The sequence below is a fragment of the Trichechus manatus genome, unplaced genomic scaffold (assembly GCF_000243295.1).
Source record: "Trichechus manatus latirostris isolate Lorelei unplaced genomic scaffold, TriManLat1.0 scaffold00066, whole genome shotgun sequence".
Classification (NCBI taxonomy): Eukaryota; Metazoa; Chordata; class Mammalia; order Sirenia; family Trichechidae; genus Trichechus; species Trichechus manatus.
In genome coordinates, this window is record NW_004444002.1 from 3,247,383 (window position 1) to 3,263,385 (window position 16,003).

Sequence of the window (16,003 nt, forward strand, 5' to 3'; positions counted from 1 at the left end):
TTCTTTTTCAACATTGCTTTAGCTATTCGGGGCCTCTTGCCATTCCATATTAAGTTGCAGATTGTTTTTTCTAGTTCTGTGAAGAAGGCTGATGGAATTTTGATCGGGATTGTATTAAATCTATAGATTGCCTTCAGTAGTACTGACATCTTAACAATGTTAAGTCTTCCAATCCATGAACATGGAACATCTTTCCATTTATTTAAGTCTTCTTTAATCTCTTTCAGCAGTGTTTTATTGTTTTTATTGTATAAGTCCTTCACGTACCTGGTTAGATTTATTCCTAGGTATTTTATTCTCTTAGATGCTATTGTTAATGGAATTGTTTCCCTAATTTCCCTTTCAGATTTCTTGTTGCTGGTGTGTGGAAATCCAACTGATTTTTCTTTGTTGACCTTGTATCTTGTAACTTTGTTAAATTCCTCTATTAGCTTTGGAAGTTTTCTTGTGGACTCTTTGGGATTTTCTATATACATGTTTATATCATCTGCAAATAGCTATAATTTTACTTCTTCTTTTCCAACTTGGATACTTTTTGTTTCTTTTTCTTGTCATATTTCTCTGGCTAGGACTTCTAATACGATATTGAATAGAAGTGGTGAGAGTGAGCACCCTTGTCTTGGTCCCCATTTCAAGGTGAAAGCTCTCAGTCTTTCTCCATTAAGTATAATGTTGGCTGTTGGCTATGCCCTGAATCATATTGAGGAATTTGTCTTCTATTCCAATCTTCTTTAGAGTTTTCATCAAGAAAGGATGTTGGATTTTATCAAATGTTTTTTCTGCATCCATAGAAATGATCATGTGTTTCTTTTCCTTTGTTCTATTGATGTGGTGTATTATGCTGATTGATGTTCTAATGTTGAATCATCCCTGCATTCCTGGAATAAATCTCACTTGGTCATGGTGTATGACTCTTTTAATATACTGTTGGATTCTGTTCACTAGTATTTTGTTGATGATTTTTGCATCTATATTCATAAGACATATTGGCCTGTAGTTTTCTTTTCTTGTGGTGTCTTTGTCTGGTTTGGATATCAGGGTTATGTTTGCTTCATAGACTGAATTAGGGAGTATTCCTTCCTTCTGTATATATTGGAAGAGTTTAAACAGTATTGGTGTCAATTCTTCTCTAAATGTTTGGTAGAATTCCCCAGTGAAGCCATCTGGTCCAGGATTTTTTTGTGGTTGTTGTGATGTTTTTGATCACGAATTCAATCTCTTCACTTGCTATGTGTCTATTGAGACTCTCTATTTCCTTTTGAGTCAGTTTGGGTAGGTTGTATGATTCTAAGAATGTGTCCATTTCATCCAGGTTATCTAGTTTGTTGCCATACAGGTGTTCATAATATTCTGTCATAATTCTCTTTATTTCCATCAGGTCAATTGTAACGTCCCCTCTTTCATTTTTTATTTTGGTTATTCGCATCTTTTCTTTTCTTTGTCAGTCTAGCCAAAAGTGTGTCAATTTTATTGATCTTTTCAAAGAACCAACTTCTGGTTTTATTGATTCTATAGTTTTTCTGTTTTAGAATTTATTTATTTCTGATCTGATCTTTATTATTTCCTTTCTTCTGGTACGTTTAAGCTTATTTTGCTCTTCTCTTTCTAGTTTCTGGAGTTGTTGAGTTAGGCTGTTGATTTGAGATCTTTCTTCTTTCTTCATGTAGGCTTTTATTGCTATAAGTTTTCCTCTGAGTACTGCCTTTGCTGCATCCCATAAGTTTTGGTATGTTGTGTTTTCATTTTCACTTGACTTTAGGAAATTTGTGATTTCTTCCTTGACCCATTGGTAGTTTAATAGTGTGTTATTTAATTTCCATATGTTTGTGTATTTTCCAGGGTTTTTTTTTTTTTCTGTTATTGATTTCTAGCTTCACTCCATTGTAATCAGAAAACAGATACAAATTTGATATAGATGTCTCTCTGTCATTATTTTATTATTTGAAATGGTTCTTGGAAAATGAAATTTCAATATATACAGATGCCTAGAGCTGCAAGTGATGAAGTAGGGGCCCTTTCTAGGCAGAGAAAACAGAACAGACAATGACACCAAGGTGTAAAGTGGCATGGTGTTGCTAGAGCACGAGGCCTGATGAAGGAAATGGTATGAATGAGGCCAGAAGAAGAGTAGGAGATAACAACAGATACTGGAAGCCCTTGAAGGTCATGCTAAGATATTTGGCTGTTAATATGTATGTAGAAAGTATGGAACCATTGCAATGATCTAACTGGAATTTAAGAAGGTAAATGTATTATGTGAAGAATAAACTGGAGAGGTAAAGAACTGGAAATTGGAACACCAACTAGGAAACTACAGCAATAATCTAATCCAGTGATTCTCAAACCCACTTGTGCTTCAAAATCACCTATTGAGTTTTATAAAACTATAGGTGTTTGGGCCCAACACCCAGTGCCACTAATTGAAAGAAGAAATACAGGAAGAGGAAGGATTTTGAGGAAATATAATGACTTTGCTTTGGGGCACAGTATATTTAAGATGCACTTGGAACATGAAAGTTAATTTAGTTGGCAAGTAGTTAGAAAAAAGTTCTAGAGCATAAGAGAGGCTCTAATTGGAGGGTCACTGGTGTCTCATTCAAAGTGAATTCAAGTTGAAAATTCCAAAATAAAACAAGTAAGAAATTAATTTGTTTTACAGAATCTAAAGCCTCAAAATGGAATAAGTCCATTGACTTAGGTACAACCTGTGAAAGATGATATCCTCTTGAAAAAGTAGACTCTCAAAGCCCAGCTATAGGAGTACAGTGTAATGAATTACTTAATATGGTCCTTTTAGCCATGGCCTTTGTGACTCACACACAATGATTGAGCAGGACTATGCAAATAAGGTATATGGAACCTTTGATATTTGGGGTTATGTGTCAACTTGGCTAAGCTATGATTCCCAATATTGTATGGTTGTCCTCCATTTTACGTGTTGTGGCTACTGACTTCTATACGTTGATAAGGCAGGATTGGTGTGGGGTGTGTATTAGGTCGCAGCCTGGCAGGAGGGCGTGACTCAAGTCCCATCTTTACTCAAGTTAGGCCCTTCCCTGGTGGGTGGCCTGCATCTAAGGTATATGTGTGTGCACTGGCAGGACTCTCTCTCTCTCTGCATCTGGATCCTGCATCCCTTTCATGATCGATTGACCTCCAATTCTTGGGACTTGAGCCAAAGGCATGCCGTCTGTCATGGTTTGAATTATGTCCCCCAAAAAATATGTGTATCAATTTGGCTAGGCCATGATTCCTGGTACTGTGTGATTTTCCTGTATGTTGTAAACCTGCCTCTATCATGTTAATGAGGGAGGATGGGTGGCAGTTGTGTTAGTAAGGCAGGACCTGAGCTACAAGACTGGACTGTGTCCTGAGGCAATCTCTTGAGATATAAAAGACAGAAGTGAGCAGAGAGACAGGGGAATCTCATACCGTCAAGAAAGCAGTGCCGGGAGCAGAGCGCATCCTTTGGACCGGGGTCCCTGCACCAAGAAGCTCCTAGTCTGGGGGAACACTGATGAGAAGGCCAAGAGAGAGAAAGCCTTCCCCTGGAGCCGACACCCTGAATTTGGACTTTTAGCCTACTTTAACTGTGAAGAAATAAATTTCTCTTCGTTAAAACCATCCATTTGTGGTATTTCTGTTATGGCAGCACTAGATGACTAAGACACCATCTGACCTGCTTACTCTGGGATTCCGGGATTCACCAACCTCCACAGCCCCGTGGGCCAGAGGCCTATCATCTAACCTGATTCACAAGTTTCCGCAGGCTTATGAGCCAGCAACCTGTGGCCTGAACTGTTGGTTTTGGTTCGTCAGATCCTGCAGCCACGTGGGTCAGGAGAAGTCTATGCCTGACCCACAGACTTGGGACTTGCCAGCCTCCACAACAGCATGGGCCATTTCCTTTACAGGGTTTGTGAGTTCTGTGAGACAAATTAGGGAACCCAAAGACGGGAGGGAGAGTACTGAGGGTAGAGGGAGTAGTTGATGTTAGAGATGATGGAGTGGAACAGCAGTTTAGAAAAGTTGGACATTTGGGACATCTTTAACCTACACCTCATAGGAACCAGCTTTGTGCTGATCATTATAAAAGAAATTAATTGTTTGATGAGAAATCATGACTATCTACCTCCACAACACTCAAAATAAAAAAAGGAAAAAGGAAAAAAAAAAAAAAAGAACAAATTCCAGTGTCTTTTGCTAGATGGGCGATACCAGAAGAAGAAACTGATTTTCAAGCAAAAATGAACTGCTAAAGGGGTCTTTAATTCAGAGAAGGGATAGAGCAGTTGCTATAAAACAACAACATGTTTAAACAAAATGAGCAATCCTTTCTCACAGAAACAGTAAATAAATCTACTGCAACACATTTTGTCTTTGGTAAAAATGTATTATTTAAAAATATATGATTTTTAATAGCAGATGAAGCTCAGTGTGAGGAAATAGAATTCATGATACAGAACTTTCCTTTGAAGTCAGATTGTTAAAAATGAATGTATTAAATAAAAGGATATGGGTTTTCTGTACTTTTTTGATTGGTTGCCATTGGAAGAAGTACTTGAGTCAGGCACTTAAACCCTGAAACAAAAGTCATTAACAAACTAAAAGAACTTAAAGAACCTAAAACCAAATGTTAATTTTGCTCTGAGCCAAGGACATGAGTTAAAAAGTAAAAATGTGTAAACTCAGTTATTGTATATTTAACCCAGGAATCAAACTTTTATTTTTCCTAAAGACATAGATTTTCTGGTAATAAAAAACAATCCATATGTATTCACATGTATTGTTGTCTGGTCACTGTGCTATTTCTACTCAGAGCAGTATTCAGGGGACAGAAAAAAGAAATAGAGTATGAGAAGGAAGTTAGGCCTCTGCGTATATTTCTTCTACTCTTTCCCTTTCCTTATTTTCTGTACACCCGCTTGCTAGCAAGCTTCATTGCATTAGTTACTTTTCTGAAGCTGTGGGTAGACTCAGACCTCTATTCACAATTTTGCATACTATGGTAGTACATGACAATAATAGACTCTAGCAATTTGTTTTGAAAATAAAAACATGTTTTTAAAGATGGAATAGATGTAGAAGGTGAACTGAGAGCTGGCCAAAACCTCCTCCTTAGCCATCTCTTCTTTCCTAATTTCGATGTTTCTCCCACTGACCTCTACCCTTTTGTTTTCCCCTTTTACCATCCGTATGTTTGGTAATCATTTCTTTTGTATTAGTGTCTTGAGAGGCTTTAAGTGAGTCAGCCTCAATTTTACCACCTTATGGTCTGTGGTTTGCCATCTTAAGGAGGAAATCTAAAAAGAGGTTACGTATAGGTGAGATGTCTTAAGATAATGGGATAGTAGGAGGAGGACCAGAGGAAGCCAATTCCTGCCCCTTTGCCAACACTTCCCTCCTAACTTCGATCTTCCCACCATTTGTTGTTGCTGTTAGGTGCCATCGAGTCGGTTCCAACTCATAGAGACCCCATGTACAACAAAACAAAACACCACCCGGTCCTGCAACATCCTCACAATCATTGTTATGTTTGAACCCATTGTCTCAGCCACTGTGTCAATCCATCTCCTCGAGGGTCTTCCTCTATTTCGTTGACCCTCTACTTTACCGAGCATGATGTCCTTCTCCAGGGACTGGTCCCTCCTGATAATATGTCTAAAGTACATGAGACTAAGTCTCTCCACCTTCACTTCCAAGGAGCATTCTGACTGTATTTCTTCCAAGACAGACTCGTTTGTTCTTCTGGCAGTTCATGGTGTATTCAATATTCTTCATCAACATCATAACTCAGAGGCAGCAATTCTTCTTCAGTCTTCCTTATTCATTGTCCAGCTTTTGCATGCCTATGAGGTGATTGCAAATATTATGGCTTGGGTCAGGCGCACCTGAGTCCTCAAAGTGACATCTCTGCTTTTTAACTCTATAAAGAGGACTTTTGCAGCAGATTTGTCCAATGCAACATGTCCTTTGATTTCCTGACCACTGCTTCCATGGGCATTGATTGTGGATCCAGGTAGAATGAAATCTTTGACAACTTCAATCTTTTCTCCATTTATCATGATGTTGCTTATTGGTCCAGTTGTGAGAACTTTTGTTTTCTTTATGTTGAGGTGTAATCCATACTGAAGGCTGTAGTCTTTGATCTTCATCAGTAAGTGCTTCAAGTCCTCTTCACTTTAACAGCAAGGTTGTGTCATCTGCATGTTGCAGATTGTTAATGAGCCTGCCACAAATCCTGATGCCACAAATCCTGAAATTCCCCTTGTTCGCAATGCTACCCATAATTTGTTACGATCCACACAATTGAATGACTTTGAATAGTCAATAAAACACAAGTAAACATCTTCATGGTAATCTCTGCTTTCAGCCAAGATCCATCTGACATCAGCAATGACATCATCCTTCATTCGACGTCTTCTTCTGAATCCAGCTTGAATTTCTGGCAGTTCCCTGTCAATGTACTGTTGCAACCGCTTTTGAATGATACTCAGCAAAATTTTACTCGGGTATGATATTAATGATATTGTTTGATAATTTCCACATTCTGTTGGATTACCTTTCTTTGGAATGGGCACAAATATGGATCTCTTCCAGTTGGTTGGCCAGGTAGCTGTCTTCCAAATTTCTTGACATAGAGAAGTGAGCACTTCCAGCACTGCATCCATTTGTTGAAACATCTCAAGTGATATTCTGTCAATTCCTGGAGCCTTGTTTTTCGACAATGCGTTCAGTGCAGCTTGGACTTCTTCCTTCAATACCATCGGTTCTTGATCATATGCTACCTCCTGAAACGTCAACCAATTATTTTTGGTACAGTGACTCCGTATATTCCTTCCATCTGTTTTTGATGTTTCCTGCATCATTCAATATTTTGCCCACAGAATCCTTGAAAATTGCAACTCAAGGCTTGAATTTTTTCTTCAGTTCTTTCAGCTTGAGAAATGCCGAGCATGTTCTTCCCTTTTAGTTTTCTAACTCCAGGTCTTTGTACATTTCATTATAATATTTTACTTTGTCTTCTTCTCTAGCTGCCCTTTGAAGTCTTCTTTTCAGCTCTTTTACTTCATCATTTCTTCCATCTGCTTTAGCTACTCTACGTTCAAGAGCAAGTTTCAGAGTCTCTTCTGACATCCATTTTGGTCTTTTCTTTCTTCCCCGTCTTTTTAATGATGTTTTCCTTCATGTATGATATCCTTGATATCTTCCCACAACTTGTCTGGTCTTCGGTCATTAGTGTTCAATGCGTCAAACCTATTCTTGAGATGGTCTCCAAATTCAGGTGGGATATACTCAAGGTTGTATTTTGGCCCTCATGGACTTGTTTTAATTTTCTTCAGCTTCAACTTGAACTTCCATATGAGCAATCAATGGTCTGTTCCATAGTCAGTCCCTGGCCTTGTTCTGTCCCCTACTTTTGATTTACCCAATGCTTCTTTATAGATATTATATCATCACCTCTGTGTGTTAGTCTTTATAGATTTGGGGGGATATTCAGCCTGCCTTTAGTGTGTAGATGTCACAACCATAACTATCTATCACATGTTGTGATTGCTAAGGTTGTGTGTCAACTTGGCTGGGCCATGATTTCTCAGTGGTTTGGCAGTTATGATGTAGTTCTGCAGTTGTGTGATGATGTGATCACCTCCATGATGAGATTTGATTTAATGTGATCACCTCCATGATGGAATCTGCTGTGAGTAGCCAATCAATTGAAAGGGAGTTTCCTTGGTGGTGTGGCCTGCATCCAATATAGGTGTACTTTCAGGCAAGCCTTGCAGGCTTTTGCTTGCTCTGGGTCCTGCAGCTGGCTCTTGTTTATCTGATCTCCGTTTCTTGGGACTTGAGCTATCAGCTTGCCTGCCAATTCTGGGAATTTTTCAGCATCCCTAGTCTGGATCTTGGGTTCGCCAGCACCTGCAACTACGTGAGTCAGGAGAAGCCTCTAGCATGACTCACAGACTTGGGACTTTCCAGCCTCTAAACTGCATAAGCCATTTCCTTGACATAAATCTCTCTCTCTCTCTCTATATATATATATATACACACACATATATATAGACACTTCAATGGTTTGCTTCATGTTATAGAACAATGTAATGCCTTAAAATGTTGGGATAGGAGAGAGAGGACCAGAAGCCAACCAAATCCTGCCCTTAGGCAGAACCTCTCTCCTAATTTCATCTTCTTCCCTCTCTACCATTCCTTCTTTGCCCTTGTACCTAATGGATGGCAGTTCGGCTACATTAGTGTCTCTGAAGAGCCTGTGGAGAGAATTTAATTTTTTATAATCTTGCAGGCTGTCAGTGGCCACCTAAACAGTATAATCCAGCAATGTTTGATGCAAAAAAGAAACTTATTTTAAAAAAATACATATCGGAAATAGAAGAATGGCTAAGAGGCAACCAACTCCTGCCTTTTGGCCACAACATCTTTCCTAATATCTCCCTCTCTACCATTCACTTTCTTTCTCTGATCCTTTTTCTCTCCAACCCTTTTGTTAATTCCGTATTGCTATTTTAACATGTTATGGGTATTAGGTAAACAGGAGTGTGATGATTATCACTGTGAGGGGCATAAGAGATACTGCATCCTAGTGCATGCTCTGGTCATTGACCTTGGGAACTAGAATGGTGGCAAGAGCATTCTCACCCTTTTCTCTCAAGGAAGGAGCTATACGTTCCAGCCCAGGCTTTTAAGACACAGGCCAGGTGCCAGAGAACCCATCTTTCACCCATGTCAGCAGGCAGGTGGGCAATTGGTCAGTTTTCCTGTGTAATACTTGTTAACTGCCAAATATGGTTTGGCCCTCTACTGCAAACTGAATCCACCCAGAGGAACCTTGGAAGAAAGGCCTGGAGATCTACTTCCCAAAAATCAGCCATTGAAAACCCTATGGAGCACAGTTCTACTCTGACATGCATAGGGTCTCTGTGAGTTGCAGTCAACTGGCCAACAACTGGTTATTTGGTTTATGTCTGTTCGTATATATGTTTGAAGGGTGGGAGTAGCGAGCTGGATAACAGTTATACTCAAACCTAAACTGTAGCCTCTGCTAGGCTTTATACACAGATAAACTTCTCTGCTGACTTTAGTGCAGATAGGGAGCAAATGGAAGAAAACGCTTAAAGTCTAAGTTTCTCTCATGCAGGAGGCTTTTGGGAGAAAACTCTTCATAAAAGGATAGTGAATCCCACAAGTTAGTGTTAATTTTAAAAAGGCTTTTTGGTTATTAGAAATGAGAATGATTCTCACTGATGCAAATGTTTGGCTCTTTGTCCATTCTCCATCAACTCATATCCCACTTATGAAGTGAAGGGGAAGAGCTGTAAGTAATAACTGAAAAAGCTGTTTCCCTAAAATATTTTTGAAGACTTCCTTGTTACCTATGTTAAGAAATGTGAAATTAAAACAGGTGGGGGCTGAACAAAAAGTGAAACAACCAAATTTAAAAATGAGCAAAGGACTTGAAGAGACATTTCTCCAAAGAAAATAAGCAAATGGCCAATAAGCACATAAGAAGATGGTCAGCATCTTTAGTCAATAGCCACTAAGATGGCTATTATCAGAAATATGGAAAATAACAAGTGTTGGTGAGGATATGGAGAAAATGGAACCCTTGGGCTTTGCTGGTAGAAAAGTAAAATGGTGCAGCCACTGTGGAAAACAGTTGGTGGTTCCTCAAACAGTTTAACATAGAACCACCATCTGACCTAGCAATCCCAATCCTAAGCATATACCAAGAAGAAGTGAAAGCAAGAATGCAAACAGAAACCTGTCCACCAATGTTCACTGCAGCACTTCTCACAATAGCCAAAGTGCGGAAACAACCGAAATGCCCATCAGCAGATGAAGGGATAAACAAAATGTGGTATATACACGCAATGGAATATTACTCAGCAATAAAGAGAAATGATGTTCTGATACATGCTACAACATGAATGGACCTTGTAACATTATGCTGAATGAAATAAATCAGACACAAAAGGACAAATATTGTATGGTTCTACTTACATAAAATATCTAGAATAGGCAAATGCATAGAGACAAAAATTTATTAGTGGTTATCGGGGCTTGGGGAAGGATGGAATGGGAGTTATTGCTGAAGGAGTCCTGAGTTTGTTTGTAGTGATGTAAAACTTTTGGAAATGGATAGTGGTGATGGTAGCACAACATGGCGAATGTATTAGTGTCACTGAATTGTACACTTAAAATTGGTTAAAATGGCAAACATTTTGTTATATTTGAAAAGAGCAGCAGTGAGGGTGGTGATGGAGAGGTGCACAAGGGGGCCTTCTGGATGTTGGTTACATGCATGCGTTCAGTTTGGGAAATTTTATCAAATGTACACTTAAAGGTATGTATATTTTTATGTGATTATTATACTTCAATACAACCTTTTTTAAAATGCAAAAAAAAACCCAAAAACTTCAAACACTTAATAGGGGTTTGGGTAACACCTGCTTATGCATTTATCAAAACTCACGGAGTAGTTCATTTAAGACTTGTGCATTTCATTAAATGTAAATTTTATCTCAAAAAAGAAAAACAGAAAAAGAAAAAGAACTGTAAACAAACATTGAACTCTAGTTAATGACCTGCATGCTGAAGATTTTAGGAGTTGAAGTGTTCTAATTCTGCAACTAACTGTGAAATGCATCCAAAAAGTGAATGAATGGATTGATGGATGAATAGATATGTTGTAAAGGCAATATAGCAAAATATTAACTGTAGAATCTGAGTGGTGGGCATATTTGGATGTTCACTGTACAATTCTTTCAACTTTTCTGTATATTTGAAAGTTTTCATATTAAAATGTTGAGGAAAAAAAACCTAAAGAAAGGAGAAAGAATTCTCCCCATTTCTTTATGAGCATAAATGGTCGCTTCAACCCATTGAGGACCCAAACACATTAGCAGCAATTAGCAGGAGACAGGTAGGTATCCAGCAGAAGTAGCAGCAATCCCTGGTAGAGGTGTCCCAGAAGATAGCAACACTCTGTGGGAGCTGGTGGTGCCCAGGTAGAGATGGCTTCGGTGTGAACCCTGGAGAGACTCCTTCAGGGAGCTTATGTGGCAGAGACGCCAGACAATAGCTAGAGCAGGAAAAAAAGAAAATGGTGGCTGCTATGCAGTAGATGTCAGGACTTGTTTGTAGACACATGTGAGACATACCCTGGGGTTTGTACCATCATGTACAACCAAGCTGTCAGTTTCGCTCTTTGGCATTTCTGTAAATCACAAATGTCAAAAGTACTCATCACTGGAATCTGAAGCAGTCTGCTATGTTTGGCATGTTAGGCTGAAGGAAAGGTTTTTTTAATATATTATACCTCTAGCTATGCTGAGACCTTTGAGAAACATTTTCCAGCATTGCATTTGTACTCCATGAAGAAAGAAGTCAAAATTCAGGTCAATGAAACAAATCTAAACATTTGCTTGAAGTTGGCACCTATGTTTATCCCTGTGGCCACTACTCTAAATTAAGACACAGGCACTAAAATGGAAGAATCCATATTTTCTCCACCATGCCTGTAGTTTCAGAGACATAGTGCCCTAAGAATCGGCCCACATCCAGGGTTTACTTGATTGCTAACGAGTCATCCTGGGGAAGGAACGTTCCTTTCTTCATTAGCACTCCATCTAACCAATAGATACAGTGAATAAGAACACACAGCCTCCCATAATTATAATTCCCTCTGAATGTCTTTCCAGGGTTTTACTGATATTTTGCTGGAAAGAGTCATGCATGGGGGAGCCAACATTACAGGATTTCAGATTGTCAACAACGAAAACCCTATGGTTCAGCAGTTCATACAGCGCTGGGTGAGGCTGGATGAAAGGGAATTCCCTGAAGCCAAGAACGCACCACTGAAGGTAATATTCCAGGGCACGGAAAAACCTTAGGCTAGCTTTTCAGAGCATCTCAGGATAGCCTTTCAATGTTTACAGCCATACTGTGATCAAGTGGTCTTCCCTCAGAAATGATTCGAGGATGCTAAAGAGCAACTGCAGGTGATGCTACCTCATTTGAAACTGAACTGCCAAATAAAGAAGCTATTGGGAATGAGGTCTTTTAAAACCCAGTGTTTGGGAATCAGTTAACTTAATTTTTTAATGAATTTCATTTGTAATCTGCTCATAGTAATTTACAATTTTACAAGAACCTGAGCTGGGCAAAAAGGGTGGGGGCAGTGGGAATAGGTAAGGAAGACTGATGGTCTGAAACAGAAAATTAGATTTTACATTATTTATATGATTGCTTGGTGTTAATAAGTTCCATGAATCTCAGTACACCCAAGGGAATTAGACTCTAATACAGAGTGTGCGTTGCCTACACATTTATTGAACAGAAATGTTTCCCTGCCTGCAAAAATACCTTTAAATATAATTAGATTACCTAGGTTGCGCGTTTTCCTGAAATCAAGATAAGAATATTAAAAGCAGAAAGTCATGCTTAAAGTGCACATCTTTCACGTATGTTCCCCTATGGATAGAAATCTTGTTATTTAAAAATCAGGAATTAAAACAGATAAACTAGGGGAAAGTTATTCATGTTATACAATGGATCCTTCAAATGTATCTTTTAAGTAACTCATTCCCTCAGTGCATCGAGGTAAGAGCTTGTTTTCAGATATGAAAATGACTTTAAATTCTTCCTTCTTGATAAATTAAAAGTATGCACCATGGCTGTGGGTTCCCTGTGATACAGGATGAGGGATCAAAGTAGAGTCACGACTCTTCCCTAAAAAAGGAAAAGGGAAAAAAAAAAGAACTTTCTCATGATTCCAAGATACCTATCCTCACATCCTTCCTCCCTAACAAGAATAGAATAGGGGAGAACAATGGAGAACACAGACCAGAGAAGAGACACATTCTGGATCACCTATGCAGGGACATCCTGCATGGGTCACATTAGAACACAATATGAGTGAGATCTTACTTTATACAATGTTTTCATTAATTTAAGCCATTTGCCAGTTAAGTGGTACCCTGTGGTTATGCTGATTATACATGCTAGATTTTTCCAGGACGGTCCTATTTTAAAATATCCTGTCCCATGGTCAGATCAAGTGTCCTAATTTGTTTCAGTAAATATGGTCACAAGCTTGATGATGAATCCTTTGTAATGCAAATGTTTTATGTAGTAAATTGATACTTACCCTCTAAATCTAAATCTACTTATTTAGGTTTTTATAAAACTGGCTATCCACTGCTTTGCCACTCTTAGATTCAGCAGGTAATAGGTAGAAGAAGGAAATGCATTTATTTAATATTTTAAGGGGTACCAGGCACTACAAGGTGCCAGGCACTGTTAGACACAAGAAAATGGGCGAGGGTAAAAAGTATGAAAAGGGTACTGCAGAATAGTTTATGCTTGCTCAGAAGTTGTAGCACTGTGCAAAAGAGAAGGAAGACAATTCCAGCTCGGGCTTATTCATTGATAACACATGGTTTTATGATATAACATTCTAAGAGCATGCTGAGAAGAACTTTTCAGGCTTATAAGTAAAATCTTTCAAATAACTTAAGAAAAGAGAACATTTAAATAGATGGTTGCAACTTTCAGAGTACTTTTGCTTAGTACCATCATTATAGAACCTTGCTCTGTATCAATCAGATAAAAAGCCTACTTTAACAAATTGATGTACAATATTTTTGATTAGGAAGTAAAATCGTCTAGAGATTAAAATCCTGATGTTTAATTTATTCTATATTTTATGAACGTTTCCTTTCAGGGCTTTTTTTTTTTTTTTTTTTTGGCATGTCCAAGCATTGGTAAGTAGAAGCTGAATAAAGTAGAAAATTAAATAGCTCTTTTGGCATCGTTTGGAAAGGACTACATTAAGATTTTGGACAATTAACACAGTCGACTGGGAAAAAAAACTACCACCAGTTGGCTTTGTGTAGTGCTAGGATGGGCAGACACAGAGATTTTTCTTCCTGAAAGAACATATGCCCCCTGCTACAGTCATAGCTGACGATTTGCTCTTGCAAGAACTACATGAGGAAAGTCCGAAAAGTAAACTGATAGTTGTAGAGATGACAAGGTATTCACTCCCAGTTGTATTTGGACATACTATATCTAGAGAGAGAACCCCCACCCCAGGACATTTTGCTACATTAAACACAAACACACACACACACAATAGTATTCTGTATTCTACCAGTATTTGTCACCCCTGCAAAGCAGGAGCCGACTTATTGTAATCATACTTTGTCGATTCATTTAACGAAAAGACATCCACCATTTCGAATTGCAGATAATCAAATCCTTGTATTAAGCAGCTGGTCTCATCCTTAGTAGCACATGTCAGTATAGCCAAGAAATAGAAAGTTTGAGAGTTCTTGCCTGAATGAGGTAGCATCATGAAGTATTGCCCGTGAATTGTCAACGTTATCAGATTTAAAACTCAATAACAATTGTAATTTTCTACAATTGAAAACCAGCTTTGGTTTTTGTGTCCCCCCAAGGAAACAAAAACTGATTTATTGTTAGCCAAGGGTCCTAGTTCGCCAGAAACTTGGTCCAGACAGAAATGATTAATGTTTCCCTCCAAATTAATTTCAAGCTGTCTAACTTAGCTATTTCCATTTTCCCCTAAGTAAACACCAGATCTGAATTTTCCAGTACAAACAGCAATAACCCAATCTTGCTTTAGGATATGCTGTCTCCTCTCCAATCCACACGTGCCATCCTTTAACTTCACACGTATTTCTTTTTCTGTAAAGGACCTGGCCTTTTAGTAGTCACTCACTCAATACCAAACATAGGACTGAGAGCAAGAGAGAGGGATTTCCTTGAGCCATTTGAGCTTAATCATCTTAACATTTGCACACATGAAGTAAGAGGCATCATTCTAGAATGACTCAGAGTCAGGCTTGCCCAGGGAGATCTCTTGATTCAAATAATTAAGAGAGTGACTTCACAAGGCAAGAGGTGGAAATGAATTAAAGTCATAAGTAACAGGCAAGTTTTGAGAGGTGTCATTTGTCATGATCTCTTCTTTTCCACGCATCCATTTCAGTATACATCTGCATTGACGCACGATGCAATACTCGTCATAGCAGAAGCCTTCCGCTATCTGAGGAGGCAGCGAGTGGATGTGTCTCGGAGAGGCAGTGCTGGTGACTGCTTGGCAAATCCTGCTGTGCCCTGGAGTCAAGGAATTGATATCGAGAGAGCTCTGAAAATGGTAAAGACCACAATGGGTTATTGGGGTGGGAGGCCCTTATATAAAGACACAAAAAGATGATACTTCAATCTTGAGGAAAGATACTAAAAGGAATAGGATCCGAGTCTATAAAATACCCAAGTCTATAGGATCCGAGTCTATACAGTGCACAAAGAAAACGAGTATGGCTCTTTATTCACCAAAATCTAGAAATCTAAAACTAGGAGCTTCTTCCTTGAAGCTTGAAAAGTGGTAAATTTCAGGCAAATGAGTATTTAATTCTGTGCCGCACTGTGGGTAGTAAACGGAACTCAGCACCCTCAAATTTTATGGACTGAACATGTAAATAGCTTCCAAAAATTCAGACTTTCCAGAAATATGTTCCTTAGGAGAATTGGGATATTTCATAGGAAGCTCTGAACTTCAAGGTAGACATAAGAAGGACAACAGCATCTTCTGGCTCATCAGACAAAATATTAGCTGGATGGACCATGGAACTGAGCCAGTGTGATAATATTTCTGTCATCATAAAGAACATTTATGCTAGTCTATGTGGTGAAATGCTGGAGCATGATACATTTCTAGGCCTACTTAAGAGGCTTTTCCCAAATGCCCCAAAGAAAACACCTAAAGGAAAGTACAAGGAATCAATGGATAGACAAATAAGTCACTTGTTTTTAGTATTTACCGGGAAGGAGACCATTTAAGGCTTCAAGCAGTATCCTTCGAACAGATTCCATTATTTACACTAGGAGCAACATCACCCATTCATTACAGCTTTCCAAGCAAGAGCTCTTTCCTGAATATTTTGCTTTATGCCACATG

The 16,003-nt window shown here is 38.7% G+C and overlaps 1 protein-coding gene across 2 annotated transcripts in view; it reads left to right on the plus strand.

The window, feature by feature from the left end:
* GRIA3 (glutamate ionotropic receptor AMPA type subunit 3) overlaps positions 1-16,003 on the plus strand; it is a 306,229-nt gene that overhangs the window by 197,393 nt on the left and 92,833 nt on the right. For both annotated transcript variants that reach the window (XM_004379586.1, XM_004379587.1), the window contains exons 6-7: positions 11,718-11,879; positions 15,032-15,199. In XM_004379586.1, coding sequence (XP_004379643.1) covers positions 11,718-11,879; positions 15,032-15,199 — 330 coding nt within the window. The remainder of the gene's footprint in view (positions 1-11,717; positions 11,880-15,031; positions 15,200-16,003) is intronic.